At 37.7% G+C, this 17,048-nt stretch overlaps 2 protein-coding genes across 3 annotated transcripts in view; one reads left to right on the top strand and one right to left on the bottom strand.

The window, feature by feature from the left end:
• The window catches only part of LOC135488316 (ubiquitin carboxyl-terminal hydrolase 47-like), a 143,960-nt gene that overhangs the window by 46,301 nt on the left and 80,611 nt on the right, over nucleotides 1–17,048 (top strand). The gene's annotated exons all lie outside the window — the stretch shown is intronic.
• Nucleotides 180–17,048, bottom strand: part of LOC135488317 (FMRFamide receptor-like) — a 60,323-nt gene continuing 43,454 nt past the window's right edge. Inside the window, exons 1-2 of one of the 2 annotated variants that reach the window (XM_064772876.1) lie at nucleotides 6,654–6,854; nucleotides 180–2,790 (exon numbers count right to left, since the gene is read on the bottom strand). In XM_064772876.1, coding sequence (XP_064628946.1) covers nucleotides 1,573–2,790; nucleotides 6,654–6,713 — 1,278 coding nt within the window. In that variant the 5' untranslated portion in view covers nucleotides 6,714–6,854 and the 3' untranslated portion in view covers nucleotides 180–1,572. Of the gene's footprint in view, nucleotides 2,791–6,653; nucleotides 6,855–17,048 lie in introns of those variants that run through there. The other variant, XM_064772877.1, reaches the window with a different exon arrangement.

Below are 17,048 nucleotides of genomic sequence, written 5' to 3'. Positions count from 1 at the left end.
ATTTCAGTGTCTGGATTTTCATTGAGTTTGGAAGACTGGAAAATATAATGATTCAGTGTTGACAGTCATGTTTAGACAAGCAAGAATTGTGGTTTTGCAAAGACAATGAAATCTTTCGTTTGTGATGGCTTTGTTGCAAAAGTCAACATTCAGATGATTAGAAATTAAATTGAAACCTATTAATGAGAATGTGTATGGCACTTTGCTTGCCCAGATTAGGTTCGTAAGTTCAGTGGTGTTCAGCCACTTGCGCCAACACAACATGCAACTGAGTTATCTATAGGTCAAGTAATATGATGGAATGGCATCTTATAATGTTTGTAATACTCTCCTCAAATATGTTGATAAAATTGCGGCTTTAAGTAGACATCTAAGGAAGCATCTGTATCATTAAGAACCCATATTAATGATTAATATCTATATCGGAACTACGTTAGAGTAAGTAAATGTGTGGATGACAATTCCTCATATGAGAAACGAAGGAACTCTCTCCAACAGTATTAGTATGCTATCCAAAAATTTCCTACCCAGTCTGATATGATTATGATAATGATGATGATGGTGATAAAGATGATGAAGATTATTAGGATGAGGATGATGATGAAAGTGGTGGTGATGATAATGGTGGTGGTGATGATGATGATGATGATGATGATGATGATGGTGGTGATGATGTTAGTAAAAACTAGTATGTCTTGTCATAAATCAAATGGTAGAGATAAACTGAAAAAAATGGAAGAAGATATTTATGTTTTAAATCAACATGTGATAATATTCTGTTACTTTTTTCACTTCGCAACAATTCAGTTTCTTGTGCAAACATCTGGATGCTTTAACTACCATGATAAAAAATGACAATCATTTGCAATAAATGGCATCATTTGCATATGGAAATAAACCTCATCTTGACTCTTTCCCCGGCATAATTGATAATCAATAATGGCCATTACATGTAGTTACGGTAACTTTAATAGGCATACATTCTCTGGCTTTGTAAAAAGTGTACTAAGTGACGTTTTCATCGCTGTTGTTGTCCAAGTTGTCAATGTGACAAGCAATTATTGGTTATTTTTTCAGCAGAAAAACTTATAAGATGAAGTAACTTGGTGTTCTTCTTGACAGTTTACCTATTCTGCCGGGAAGGAGCTTTTAAAATCCCACATCGAACATATTGGAGATTTTCCATGAGAAACTTGAACCCTTATCCCAGGAATTGGGATGACACAAAACTGTTAAGATGACATCTTTTCATTCAGAACTGCTCTTTTGGTCATTCTGAAATGGGACTTTTCCATATTCTGCTGTTTTCAATGAGAGCTATCTTTGAGGAGTGTAATCACCACAGATTTTAAGTGCAGTGCAGTGAAATGGAAATATGCTCTATGAATAACCGGTCTTTCAACGTTTGCCTTTTAGAAAATATAATGCATGCAAGGACAATAACATGTAATACAAGAGTGTTTTAAGAAATCTGCTGCAAAAAGTCGGAGCTATTCTCCAGAAAAAAAACCACCACTAACCTCGATTCAGCCACTCACTATTTGAAAATATTCGGATTGTCCTGTTTATTTGTCACACACAATCAACATGATGGTCATGATCCTGGGTTGTTATTTGGCTGAACTCGGCTGTCTGGAACATACTATTTTCACTTGGGGGCGTGATGTGCTTGTTGAACAGTGACATAATGGCAACAATGGAGCGATTCCTACAGACAATCCGCTTCAGAATTCGGCGAAACTTTTGCCCGAATAAACAGTAGATGAAAAAGTTAACACTTGAGTTGAAAACGACTAACATGTTACCTAGCGATGTGGTGTATGAGGTGACACTGTCATTCACTTTGACATCGTTTGCTTCAAGGATCTGATGAACCAGCGCTGGGGTCTGGCATATGATGAACACAGATACAACCACAACAATAATAGTCGTATTACTTGCTTGACTTTGCTTCCCTTTTGTCAGCTGGATTCGTTCCTTGGTGGCCTTCCGTAAGGCTAGAATCAGTTTAATGTTGAGCACAATGAGAATAATCATGGGCCCAATGGCGATGAAAATGACATAGGATCCTACACGGTATATTATTTTGTATGTAAGATTGGCACGAAGTGGACTTTGTACCGGCTTTGCAATGGTGAAGTTAGTGCATATATCCTTTTCGACTAGTATATTCCATTCAAAGAATCTTGGCAGATTATATGCTATAGCCATGACTGTCACCATAAAAATGGATAACTTTGCTATGGGGATGGTACACCAACGCGGCGCATGAAAAGGCCAACACACAACAATGTAACGTTCTGTCGTCACTAGCACAACAAACCAGTTTGTCAGGGTCTGCGCCATAATGCCACAAGGGAGAAGATATGGCAAAATGTACGGATGCAAATGAAAAAATGCGCCTAATTTCCCCGTATATGGATAAATCGGGGATATCGTTATATACAACACACAATCAAGTAGCAACGTTGTATCAGTCACTGCTAAACCCTGAAGGAGGAAATTTGTGGTTGATTTCGACCGGTCATTGCGCAGAACTATAAAAGACAACGCATTTCCGACGAATCCGAGCAAACATATAGATCCTACTAAAATTGTATTGACTATGAAGTTAAACAATATCTGTGCGCTTTGACGATCCAGCAATATGCTTCGGAATACCTCATCTGCATTCTTGATCGACGGGTCACATGTCACATTTGAGATTGTGCGGTTTGATCCGTTACTTCCGTGTATTTCTGTCTGAATCATGGGGAACAGGTAGTCGTAGTAGACAGTTACTTTGTTGCCCTGAAAAGAGAATGTGGAGATATAATGAGTAAATTGTCAGCATAAACTAATGGATTTAACAACTTTTGTAATGTGGTTATGATTGTTGGTTGCATCTGTTGGGATTTCTGAAAAAAGGACAGCGATTATTTTAAAAAAATAGTGTAGGTTATTAATGATTGAATGTTTCCGTGGCTCCTGTTTCCTAAAGGTGATGCCATGATGGATTAATGCATAAAGCTACATGCTGGGGGATTAAAAGATTCTGATATTCAGTATAATGGGTATTTTTTTGGTCCCTCTGCTGAGATTTCTGAAAAAAAGATTCCCAGTGGCGATTATACAAAAATTTAGTTAAAGTTACTCAAAAACGAATGTTTTCATTGATCTTGTTTCTGAAGTTGGTAGATATACCCATAAAGTTGCATGGGGGATTTAATGATTCTGATAATTGGTATAGTAGCTGTTTACTATTCCGAGCACAACTCCACCCAGGAAATTTCATGTCCCTATTTCTTTGTTACTTTGATTGATCACTGTTTTAGCCAAGTGCTCTCCCTCTGAGAGTCTACCTTCTTGATTAATACCCCTTAAGGGTTAGCTCAAAATGAATATGATGATGTGTCATGGGATTGAGACCTCTTGTGACTGTCTTTCTTAGGTCATAAAATCCCATTCCTCTTAATTAGCCAAGGCTCAGAGGTGAGGGTGGGCACTAACTACTTCTGAATTGAGACCGCGTTCTTTTATAATTGAATATGATCAGGAATCGCCAAAAGTATCACAATATTCATATTGTTGCTGCTACTGCATTGTTTCAAAAAATAAAACGTTTGGTCACTTTCCTATCCTTAATTACCAGGATCAGTTGTATGCTCCTCCCCTTGCACACATCACTTACCCTGGAGTAAATAGATGGTCATTTGGGAGGTGAGGCCTACATATCTACTCTCAAGACTAAGAGCAGAATTTCATGGACAACCCGATTTGCTTTGGCGTCGTAGAGTGGACCCATCAGATGTAAAATGAATTAGTTTCCTTGAAATGGATTTCATAAATCAGCTTAGAAATTATGTCTGTTTGAGAGCAGTTTGGGAGTTACTTCTTTGTAATCCATATAAAGATTGACGTGTATGACACTCTGTACAATGATGCTTGGAAAAGGGATTTAGTACATCTTTAATTTCTTCTATGATTTTAATGGTAAAGATGGTTTATTTTCAATAAATCCCCCAACAATCCAGTGAAGGAGGATATAAAATCAGTATTGCATTTGGCATTTCAGTGTATGATAGTAAATAGGGTCTTTCTGAGCTATCACTTAAGACCTTCCATCTAATAGTTGGGAGACAATACCTTGGGTAACGGAACACCTTTTAAAGGTTCAGTTTGAGGTAATCCCCACATGTCCTTAATGGAAAGTTCCCTGTAAATCTGCTCTCGCTGCTGTCACTGTTGTAGTCAATGGGATCAGTGGACTAGCCTAATCCTCGGCCTCTCCTCCATTAGGATCAGTTGTCCCCTGTCAGTTGGTAAAACTGGTACCGACTTTGTTTTGTATCATCAATAATCTGTATGTAAATATTATGTCCGCATCATTTTGGGCTCTGGAGCGCGAACTACTGGTTGGATTTCCCTGAAGTTTGGTTTTTATTGCTCAGATCTTTGCAACCAAACAGGATAGGGTGTATATGATTGTCAGTGCAGAAAAAAGGAAATTCTTCAGCTAAGTCGTGAGGTCATTTTGGGGGTCACCTGGATAAGTTTTATTTTGTTTCATGGAATTGACATATGGATGAATGAAGTCAAAAAATGATAACCTAAGGATTTCACTTGGATTGAGGATCATGATCGAGAGATAAACCATACAAAAGAATTTTACAGTATATATCACTAACCTCGTAAATTCACTTTAATGGATTTTACAGTATATATATCTTGTTAAGGCTAACGTCCCAAACTATTTGTCACGGTACCACCTCACCCATATCTTAAGCAATCTGTCCTCGAGAGAGATATTTGGTGGAATATGTCAATTTCCACCTGTCCGGGGAAAGTTAAAGAATATCTTGTTTAGGCTAATGTCCCAGCTAATAGTCCGGTACAAGCTATAAGTCAAGACTCAAGTCAGTGCGGAGACATGAGTAGAATATGAATAATCCTGATTTGTCTCTTGTTATTGCTGTGGTTCCATAAAGATTAGACATTAGAGATCCGAGATGTGCGGGATGTGATTGCCAGGTGCATTAATAGAGACCGCAGGTATTTAACATTGCCAATGTCATCATATCTCGGTTCGAGTTGATTGTGACAAACATGGTAACACTGGTAGCGACTAGAAGCTGCAGAGACACGCACTGTTTTCTTTGCAATGTGCGTTATAACATTGGTGGTAAACCTAATATCAACAGATCCAGCTTCAAGTTGTTTGAAATGTGACAGACATGGCAATATTGGTACCAACCAGAAGCTGCTGTGATATGCGCAGGCAACCTGAAACAGGAGCAAGAAAGTTGACAGGGTACACCTACAAACCGAAGAGACGAATTTCACTTGTGATGAATGCTGAAAAAGTAGAATATCCCTCATATGGTTTTAGTACTGACAAGTCCGCCAAATTCTGAATCACGAAGCCCAATTTGCAGCAATCAAACCGTGATGTGCAATCACGTGGGATCTAACACCTGATTAGAAGACGTTACAACAAATGCCATTTTCTCAGTAGAGCAGTAAAGAAGACCGACCTATTGCATGATAAAAAGCTATGAAGAAACTTATATTGCTCTCTTGCTCTCTTGCTCTTGTGTTAACCTATTCACATGATCATCCAGAAGAGTCTGGGTATAAATAATTGAATCATGGGACCAGACTCGACGGAGCTTCTGGCGAACTTTGATATTTCATTTTCAAATATTTCAAATTATGATTGAAGTGTTACATTTGAATGTATTGAAGGATTTTGATCAGATCGATAAGTGTGGGAGTTGGATTCCAATTTTGGGAGCCAATTCTTTTAGGATTTCTCACTATTGCTTCAGGGCTTGAATGTTCAGAACCAATCTTAGATCGTTGTAACTGGAGTATATCAAAGAGTTCAGAGTCTTATACTTCTGCCTTGTTTTCAAAAAATCTTTGTTTGCTATTTTTTGAATGAAATAAAAATTAGCTCATCGATTCGCTTATGGCATTGAAAATGAATTTTACCTTGTCCAACAAATTATCTCATATAAAAAGTAATTTTGCTTATTAAATCTGAGAGCTAAATTATTTCTCCGGGTAATCTGTCATCCTGTTGAACAGGAGAATCAAATGTCCCCACTGTGAGGAATGAGCCACAATGCTGTGGATTGCCCCCAAGCGATGCTGATTTTAATTGGTGGTGGCATCAGATAAATGCCGAGAAATGGAGTTGCAGTCATTAGGAGGTGCGGGAGTCCTAATGGCGGTGTTATCATTTGTTTGTAATTAGTCGGAGCTTCTTTTCATACCGGTTTAGAAATATGGGTTGATTTGAAAGAAGGAATGCAGTTGTCTGGTAACTGGTTTTATTCACACATCATTCAGAAGAGATCAGTTAAAGTAGGTACCCGTAGTTGTCACAGGGCCATCCTTTGCATTTAAGTTGGTTACTATTTGACCAACCCTCAGAAAAAGATGCTGACTAAGACATTTTTTGTACGCATTCTAGTTTTTGTTCTTCTGTATACGATGCATGATTGTATATAGCTATTTACAACTATCCCTCCATATACACATAAAGTTAGTTCCAAGCATTGTTTAAATAGGTCTGAAAACCTTGGTGAAAAAGACATGGTGCGAATTGATGTCAGTGTCAATAACAATGCAGCTGAAAAAGTTTTAAACAATTTAATAGCAAACTTTACCTTATATTCATACAGTCCATACAAGGAATGATTTCTACCCATTTGTCTCCACTGCTCCATGGTGACGAGTTGAAATTTCCAAGGAAGAATATTTTGATGATATATCCCTTGAAGTGTAAAACAGCAATAAAGTTATTCCTTCTTATTCTGAATAGTTTTCCCAATATAATGATGTCTTTTGTGAGAAGGATCGACTATTTACATAAACTAGTGTTTGTCAATACAGTGTAGTTATTGGATTGAATCATTGAGAGACTAATGTGATTCTGTCCGTCATTGATTAATCTAGGGGTGTGGATCAATGCCCTCCGACTTTATATCGGTAACGAAATAAATCCCTCTGATAGCTACGCAAATACAAGCTTGTCTATCTCCCGTGATGTTTCTTTTCTCACTGTTTAACTTTAGCTATATGAATCTCTTTGCAAATTTCAGCAATATTTTATCCAAAATGTTGTTGAAATCCCTAAAGGTTAATTGAGATTGACATGAATTGTCTGGCTCTTACACTTACTAGCCAACACTTTACGTGGAAACAGATATCTTTGATCAGTCTTAAGTTCTTGTTCCTTACCACAAAAAAGCCTACACAGTTAAGGAAATTCACGATCCAGTGCTGATCACTGAAGCTTTGTCTCATCCAGTTAAACTTCCATATAATGCTGTCTGCTTTTCCATGTATTTCGAAACCAAAGTATTCCTTGAAAGATTTTGATATAATTCCATGAACACTTTCTGCATGAACTGGTAAGTTGAAGCAATCCAAAACATAGTCTTGAAGGAGTTTCTTTGAGAAATCTTTGTCAAATCCTCACCAAATTCTAGAATTGTTCACATTCCTCTCGACTATTTCCACGTTTTCCATTTTTTTCATCACATTTGAATGGAACATCCCTCTAAAGTCTTCCACTTAATTAGATTTGATAGAAAGATTTGAAAGTGTCAACCACACTCCTTCAAACTCAGACTGTCCCCAAAGGTGCTCTCTTGGTTCAAGTCAGTTAAAATCAGTTAAAATTCCTCTTACGTCGCTGTAGCTTCAGTCTGCGATCGTCCCTGCCGAGATCTAGCACATTACCGAGGTAAATGAACCGATAACAGTTCCAATGGTTATCTTTACCGTTCACCCAATCGCTAACAACTTTTTATATGCTGAAAGGGAAATCAATGCGTAATAATGGATCAGTAGAAACGAGTGGCTCGGTGGCATGTTTGGTGACCTCTGGCCTTTTTCGTCATCTTCATCAAAGTTGTTTGCGTGCCACAGTGATAGGCTATCCATGATGATAAGGGGCAACACATTCAAGCTAATTCACATAATTGTTCAAACAATAACAATGGAGTTGTTTGAAAAATGTATTTTCCTCTTTATATGTGTTATATGCCATTTATTTTGTCAAATTTAAGTCATGTTTGTTCTATCATTATATGCAGATCATTAAGAGCATCAATAGTCATTAGTTTTTCTGAATTTCAACTTCGTAGCCCATTGCAAAGTAAGGAGAATCTAAACTATAAAACAGCAGCCCTCAATGTTATTGTCAGAAAGCGATAGCAAGAGTCAGATCTGTTTTTTTAGTTTATTGAAATTAATCAAATCAAATGATCAAATCAAATTATTGTTTTTGTATCGAAGTGAATTGTTTGCAAAAGACCTACCTTTGGCAAGAATTGCATTGCTTTATACAGTCTCAGTCAATCACATATTAAACAAAAATTGTTTAATTAAAAGGGATTTTATTTTCTGACGTTTCACACCGAGCCTGAATTAATATTTCCAAGGTCATGAAATCCAGTCGATAAAATATATCAAGATTTTAATTGATTTCTAACGAGTTGGATAGTTGTCCCAGGCATATACTGAGTGCTCTTATGTCTAAGTGTTGTTTTCCATTAATTTGTTGACCATCTGCCATTTCAGATCGTTGACATCGAATAAAGTACATGTACTCCAACATGTCCAAATGGGAGAGAAAATGTAAACTTTACCAACTTTACAACTTGATGTTTGTCCTTGAGAATGAATGTCCATTAACAAGAAATAGATTTTTCTAATCCTCCAAAAAATCACATCACCGAGTTCAATGATATCATTGTTTCTCCATGCAATAGACCGGAAATTGGTCACTGGTGAGCATTTGTTTATCCGTCAATAATGACCGTTTGTTTATCTGCTCCGTAGTGTTGCCATTTGTGATTGCCTTGTTATCGAGTTGGTGCCGTGCGCTCTCGGTGCTCTCATCGAGAGATTATGAGTCATCTCCTGGTTGCGTCGCTCGCTGCCCAGTCGCTGCAGTACTTTATGAAATGGCTTTATTTTCATGTCGGAGGGAGGAGCTGTCTGGGCTCATCTCGTACGCTCTTTATGTATATTTGTTATTACTGCAACCAAATTCTTAATGATGCGTGCATGTAAAGTGACGGTGAGAAATCATTGTCTTTGTCTAGTACGAACAACAGACAAATATTTATTTTCCTTCTATAATCTTTTCTTGAATTTGATTTTCAGCCCTTTAAACTTTCAATATACAAGTATGGAATAAATATCTAATCTTTTTTGATATAAACTACAAGTGGCAGACTATAATTTTATTGCTTTGACAAACTCTATTCCTTCACTGTTTGAGATCTACTATAGTTTGACATTCCATTGAATTGGGCTGTGTTTTCTTTGATGTCACTTTGAAGCAGATAATGATAGCTTTTGAAAATTTGCAATAAAAGTTTCATTACCAATCATGTTGGTATCCGACTACTGCTTAAATTCTTTCTTTGATAAAAAGCCGCATTCCATTTTCCACCACTTGAGTTAAATGTATCAGAATGTCTTGATAGCTTGAGTGCATTGCAACAAATTGGAAACTGGCGCACCTTATTTCATCAATAAATTCTGCATCGCCGCTAAAACTGGCCTATGAGTGGAAAAATGATACGGAACTCTTCATAAATCTCCAAGCGCGAACCGAGTATTTTTCCAATTTAATATCCGATGGCACTTCCTGGCTGAAGGTGATTGTGTCATCTTCTCAAAGGTTTCTGCCATCGATGGTGCTTTCAAACAATCTTCAATCTGGCTGGAACCGAGGTCTCTTCAGATGTGGCTACAATAGTGACCAATCGGGGCGCAGCTCCAGACGAGTATTTGGTGAATTTCGAGTGCCGTCTTGAACCAAATTCTTTCCCAATGAGTTTGGAAGTTTGATACCCTTCCAGATTATGAAAGCTGTCAAGATCTGTCTGAGGATATGTTTTATACCTGGATCTTGATATTGACCAGCTTGTCAATATTCAAGCAGGTCTTTCATGACTTTTTGACTTATTACTGATGGCTTCAATGGTAAATTAGCTTGATAAATGTCTCTCAGCGTGTGCTATAACTGAAGAAGTTATTCGGTGATATGAAGATAATGTCATAACTTTTTAACCCTTCATCGATACGATACGGTGGTACAGTCATTCGATCAAAAGAATGAACTTCGGCAGCATTGGTGAAGGCCAGCTATTCTCATTTGCAAGTTGATATTTAACATTTGAAGACTATTGATTTAGCAATGCCGGGTGCAGGTTAGGGGTACGGTACACTTCATAGACCCGTCTCTTGCCCAGAGGGCATTGCTTGAAAACCTTCAGCATGTTTAGTGATTGGTCACCAAATATTCTAGATGTCTAGGCATCTGCTTTGTGTAACAATATTCATCAATATTTCATGTGACCGGAGGCAATATTTTCTAACTGTATATGCGGAAGTATTTCAATATCCAGTAACAAAGGCAGGGTCACCTGTTGATTATGGTTACTCTGTTTACAGCAGCCTTTCCCAGTCATAAAAATGTTCCACGGAAGTTCATTTCTGTGGGCTGTGAAAATGTACCCATTAAGTCCTGTTCCTCGGATGAACTCACAATGAGAGTGCCAGATTAAAGACCTCTGCAGCAAGTAAAATAATGATCCATGTTGTTGAGTCAAAAGTGTTGAAAACAACAACTACAATAGAGATATTTTCAGTCAAAACAACGACCACTCATCTAATGATATTGATACTGTTGTCCAGGCCATGCTATCAGGAACCACTCCTGTCTTGGGGAATATCCTTAATTGAACTGGCTCCCCTTACAAAAACATGCCGGGAATCTAAAGAGATATGTCACCTTCCTGCGGATGGTATTTCCATTTGTGAGATTGTGATGTGAAAAAAGTTTTGTTGCATTAGCAACACAGACTCTCCGTCTCATGGGGAATCTTGTTGATTTCATACTATCCTATATGCAACATGTTCTCGGTTTAGAGGTGTTCGTTGTTCCGATGGCGTTAAAGATGGATGAAAAAAATTAGACTTCTCTAACCACTCTCTGTCAAGGGGAATCTCATGAAATGCAATCAATTATACCGCCAGAAAAACAGCCGTGTTGTGATGGGCAATTTCTAAAATTCCTGTGGCATTGGTTCAACCTCACAAGCGAAGAATAAGACATTTTGAAGCATTGTCTCTGAGCGCGGATTTGGGTCTATAATGTCCTTAACTTGTACTCATTATCTCATTTGGATGCTATTATAGTCACGTTACCGCAGGGCACTTGTTTAGCAATGCAAAGCGAAGCAGTTTGACATCGGGGCTAAAGGCTTCACGCAAGATCAAAGAAGGTTAGTTATGATACATTCACAATCATAGCGTGAAGTTTGTGAGAGTTGAATAGAATTTTGATTGAATGAACCTCAGCAAGAAGTCAGTTCTTTCGTGATTATTCTCGCTCAAGTGGTTGGTATATCAATACACTTGGTGTTAAAGGCTGACCTTCAGAGATCAAGCTCAGTCAAGTGGTCAGTATATTTAAACATTTGGTGTTAAAGGCTGACCTTGAGATATCAATCTGGGTCAAGAAGTCAATATATCGGAGTGTTTTGTGTTAAAGGCTGAACTTCAGAGATTAATCTAGGTCAGGTGGTCAGCATATCAGTGGGTTTTGTGTATATGACCACTTTTTTTGTTTTTCAGATTTCAAACCTGCCAATAGACTCTGTGTTATGAAGGAATTGACCCCTGAACATTTTTGATAGATGATTATATGGTTTCATTTCCAATAAACATTGATACGCCTTGGCATTGAAAATCATTTTAGCTTTGTTTAGCACAAATCAAACGAGGAATTATTGATATTTTTCTGCCTTATGAAATTGTATCATACCAGATCAACATTCTTTATTGAATTTCCAATTAGTAGTTGAACTGTTTATTTTTAGATCAAAGCATATTTTACAATGAAATAAGAGGAAGATGAATAAAATTTTCAATGCTTTTTAGAAATGGGTATTGTTTGTGTCAAAGATCATCGAATAATGAGTTTTGTATAGGGGAAATATCAGAGTAATTTGATTCTAGATGAGCTGTACAATTCAAAGAGCTTTTCCTATGAAAGATTAGTTTTTCAAGGTGAAAAGGAGACTTGGGTATTATCTGATCCAAGTTGATGATTGTTTTCTCTTTTTATTGTGAATAACAAATGGGTTGTTTTACTGTTTCATGGTAATTGTGAGGGCGAAGCTCCATAACAATTTGTATACTTTGCTATACCTGTCAATCTCAAATTCCAGAAAAGATGTGAAATTCTTTTAGCAACTACTGTTGTGCAAGCAGTTGTGCTCATAATTGTGTAGGCGCAATGAATTCTTCACCTGATTGGAATGTCGTATTATATGTTCTGGCATCGTAATTGGTGGAACAAGTGCAACACTCTCTCAAAGATAGTCGCTAATCATTAATGAATAAGCTATACCTGTACTGGAAATTGTGGATTGTTATCGTACGCTAATGAATCTAATTTCTAAGCTTCTCTGATCTCTTCCATGAGCTGCGTTAAAAGGGATGTGATGAAATAAGGTGAATGAAAGTCTGAGTCTTTGATCTACAGATGAGGCTTGGAGTAATCCTTCAACAGAGAGAAGTGGCCTTCGCATTCAAAGTGGCTTGAAAGAAAAGAAGGATGGTCCATGAAGTGCTTTCAGAGTAGCTTGAAAGAAAAGTAGGACAGTCCATGGAGTTTTTTCAAAGTGGCTTTAAAGAAAAGAAGGACAGCCCATGGAATGTTTTTAAGGTTGCAGTCTCTTCCAGTTCTGTCATTCCTTTCGTTTAATTAACGACATGCAGACCTCACCAACTCCTGGTCCGACATTACTAACGTGACACACAGCCCTAACAGATTAGTAATGTTTTAATGAAACATCTGATAGAAAATAAACCCGTGTCAATCCACTTATCATTATTGCAATAACCACCTTGACCCCTTTTTATCTGTGATGGCACTAATCCACTTATTGGCCGCGTAACCTCACTCTATCGATTATATGATTCAAGCGCCTCATTCCATTAGACCTGATGCCCATTAGGACACTGATGACAACATATCGAAAACGAAGCCATTACGTCGTAACCATGTATACATTATCACTATGTCAAGAACACAAATTGCGATAACCCTAACAATAGATAATGGCGGTAAATTTACCGCCTCTGATAGATGAGGCGGTTTAAGCTTACAAGACATATATGGGGCTTGTTTGCACATTGAGGAAAGTGGAATTTTCTTGGCTAATTTGACTTTAGTGGAATCTGTTTTCAAGGTTAGTCTGGTCCATGTTTTTGTGTCCAATATATTCTAAAGAAATCAATTATCTGTGTAGTTTGTCTTTAAAGATTTATTGCGGTTGTAGCTTGTATCTTTGTTGTTAATTACAAGGGGGTCAATAATGAGTTTCACTTTAAACAGAGAAAGCAATTTAGTTTTAATTGACCATAAAATCATTGTCCATTTAGAAAATGTCAGTTAGTCTTTGACTGTCACCAGGTTTCTTAATGTTAGTATACACGGACATAAACGTTTTTGATTAGTGCCAGGCCCTAGGGCCTCTAGTTAGTTATGCTTGTTTGGGACCTGGGTTCCTCGGAACATCTGCTAACTTACCAGTAGCTGTCATGATCTTTCCTTTGATCTAAGTCATATTTGCTTAACTAGCCAAGGAAATGGAACATTTACCCAATCCAAGTTGGCAGACAGATGGCCATAATATCAGCTATAGTCTCGCTGATCAGAGGTACAAAGAGAGACGATTGGTTTGGAGAATATCTGCCAAGTTATGATGAAAAACTGCCAAATAAACAATACGAAACACGATCGGTCTATGTCGGCAGCAATAAGTTGTGATTGGCTTTGAACATTTTGAGTGATGGTGTTTGTATAATGGGGAGTTTGTAAGATTAGAACTGTCGGAAAAATATGAGGGTGCTGGCACGATGGGCGTGATGAGTTTTTGTAATTATAAATAGAAATGAATGATTTTTTGATACTTTGGGGATAAATCTTGTGAAGAACCATTATTTTTTACCCCCTTCTGTCATAATAGTCTTGTAAGAGGTAATTCACCTTTGAAATGTGAAACACTTCACCTTTAATAGCATTCCGTGTTGCCTGGAAGCCGGATACTTGGATGAGGATCCTAGAGTTATTTGTGCAGTGTAACTTGAGAAAATAATGATGCTTGAAGGGAAGCCTTGACAGTTGGATGTGAAATTTAACCTGCCTAATACCACGTGACTATGATTATGAATTCACTTGGCAAAAACCTTGAAATTTAATGAAATTTGAGCCACTCCAGATTTTTTACTCCGCACACTATATGTGTTTGTCACTTTCACATTAAAATTAGAAGTAGATTTTATTTGACCAATTTTAGCCACCCTTGATATTTTACACTGCTCTGTATTTCATTTGTCACCAACTACGTGTATATCATAAATCGACTGACAACATCCAGTGAACTTGGTATTATCCTGAGTATTGCAAAGTGGCTTACAAAGAATGGTAAAATAGCTGAGTGGTTGTCAGAATGATAAAAATAATCTTTGGGAAAATGTTTCCTTTGGCACACGAGTGGAGGAAAATCTGTATACATCCAATTATGGTTGGTCAAGCACCCTTCAAAATAACTGGTGTCTCTCATTGGCTCTCGGGATCATGATGGGAGCCAATTCTGTCGTTGTATGATAAAAAAAGATGCCAGGGTCAGACATGAATATGAGCGAACGATTTGGATTAGCTGGAATAGAGCTCAGCATGATGGAAATTGGAAATGTCTGAGCTGATGATTAAAGAAAAGGTCAGGTGATGATTTTTTAAAGTCGTCTTTGCTGTCTTGTGCGATTTTTAAATCAAGTTAACTGGAACATGTAATTCCATACCCGTCTTTGGCATCCCAAGATTAGGCCTGGGTGCTGGAGAAAATGTCACCATAGATTCATTGATATTTAGGTCTCAATCACAGCGAACTGTCAAGTCTCCTGATTAACAAGGCTGGTTACATACTGCCGAATGATGATGACTGGTGAGCCAAGATAATAATGGGGATTTTTATTGTGATTTTTGTTGGCCAGGGTTCTGTTGTCTCCAAATGATAGTCACGAAGACCTGAGGTTTCCAAGTAAGGTGATATCTTAGTCTCTGATTGCTAGAGTTGGTGTAATAATATATTCTTAATGGAAAAACAATGTTCTGGTGTATTGGATACTCTCTTGTAAAATCTGGAAATTGGTCTTGGTTGTCTGCTGACTTGATTTGGTTGTTATTGAAATTGATATCTACTTTGCTCAGTGTGTAAGGGATATTAAAACAAGGAAGGGTTACTAGTACTTCACGGATCACAGCCATTTGCTTGGGTACTTGCTGACAAGCTCTCACATTCACTCCCATTTGCAGAAACACTTGTATTTGTATCTTATAACTGGATAGATGGAATTTCACCACTTCAATAAAGAGAAGATGCCATGCAATTTTGGGCTCTTTGGCATGTTTAGTCTTAGCCACTTTAACTCAAAGGCTTGCAAGTTGAATTGTTAAAATGTAGCTGTACTTCAACCAGGAGAGCAGTATTCGTGTTTCAGCTATGGTTTTTCCAATAACAATATTATCTTTTTGCAATTTTTCTTTTTTATTTCTCAGAATTATTTCAAATTATAAATCCCTAACTTCTTAGTATTGTCTCATCTTATCACAGATAGAACTGCATCATGATTATAGCCTGAAAGAAATTCTCCCTTTAGCTTTTCATCATTCCAATTGGCTATAAGGCAGAAGTTCTAAGGTATCTGAGAAGGTTGCGTTGGATATAGTTAAAGCTACCATAGGGCGTAGCAGTAAAACCAATATCCTAATCCAGTCCTCCTTCCAGCTCTGTATCTGCTTCAACCCGATGTCACCCATTGCTGTTGACAAAAACCAGATCAATGACTAAATTCTTTAAAGTCTTTAGTAGGTGGATTAAATGAGGGTCATTTGAGTAAAACAGTGGTACTGATTCACCAAAAAGCTGTTTGTACAGCTCTTGTGCCACTATGCACCCATGCAACCTACTGGCAGTAGATCAGCGCTAGATAAATCAACTGGCTAAAGAGAAGCTGCCAGTAGGCTAAAAACACTCGTATACAGTGATTAGCTGAGGACAGATTAAGTGGCTATAGAGAAGAAACAAAGCCCCACTGGTACATGTAGCCTAACAAACACTTGTATAAAGTGATTAGCTGGTGATGGAAAATTGAGGTGTTCACTACATGTAAGGGGGATTGGTAATAGTGTGACTGGAGAATCTGGCTGTTATCACCATCACTTCATCTATAGAAATAGTCTCTTGATGTCATTTATCAAAGTCAGAATCGCTGGCAGAACGAATGGCTAATAAGAGACTGTAGAGGTATATACCACCTCTGCATCAATGCCACTGAACAGGTAAAGCATCAGCCTTTGCTATGGAATCTCAAATAAGGTAGTGATACAATTATAGCCTCGTACAGTTATAGCCCCTACAATGTAGAAAACAGCTTATCGTACGCAAAATGAACTTAAGGACTGTAATTGTAGCAGGACCTCACTTTACACTAGGTAACTGGGGAAAAGATCAAACCAACTAGACCCAGTTTTGAGCTAGGTTCTCAGACGATTCTTATATTCAATTCATTGGGTTCAGTGAGTTAGGAGCAGCACGGCAGATCAGATTGTTAGTTCAGCAACAGGTGGCTATGTTTATTGATGATTCTGAATAAGGCATCAAAGGTTGTGGAAGCAGCTGGAGAAGCACTTGTATCCTTCCAGTCCTTAGATCTTGACACACCCTCCTGTGATCTGAAATACAGCCTTTAAGCGAGACACAAAACTCTTGTGGTTTTTTTCACAACTGTAACTTACATTTGAAAGACTTTCCATGATTTTTTTTTCATATAATACTTCAGTGCTTTAGTTTGTTCATTATAAAGCTGACCAGAAAAAAAACGGAGTTTTCTCCCATGCATCTTGACCCTGATCTGAAGAATGGCTTTCTTGCTCACCAATCATGGGGCAGTGATCTGCAATCAGG

This window comes from Lineus longissimus, chromosome 5 (assembly GCF_910592395.1).
Source record: "Lineus longissimus chromosome 5, tnLinLong1.2, whole genome shotgun sequence".
In the NCBI taxonomy this organism is placed as follows: domain Eukaryota; kingdom Metazoa; phylum Nemertea; class Pilidiophora; order Heteronemertea; family Lineidae; genus Lineus; species Lineus longissimus.
This window is presented reverse-complemented; position numbering and strand designations above follow the sequence as displayed.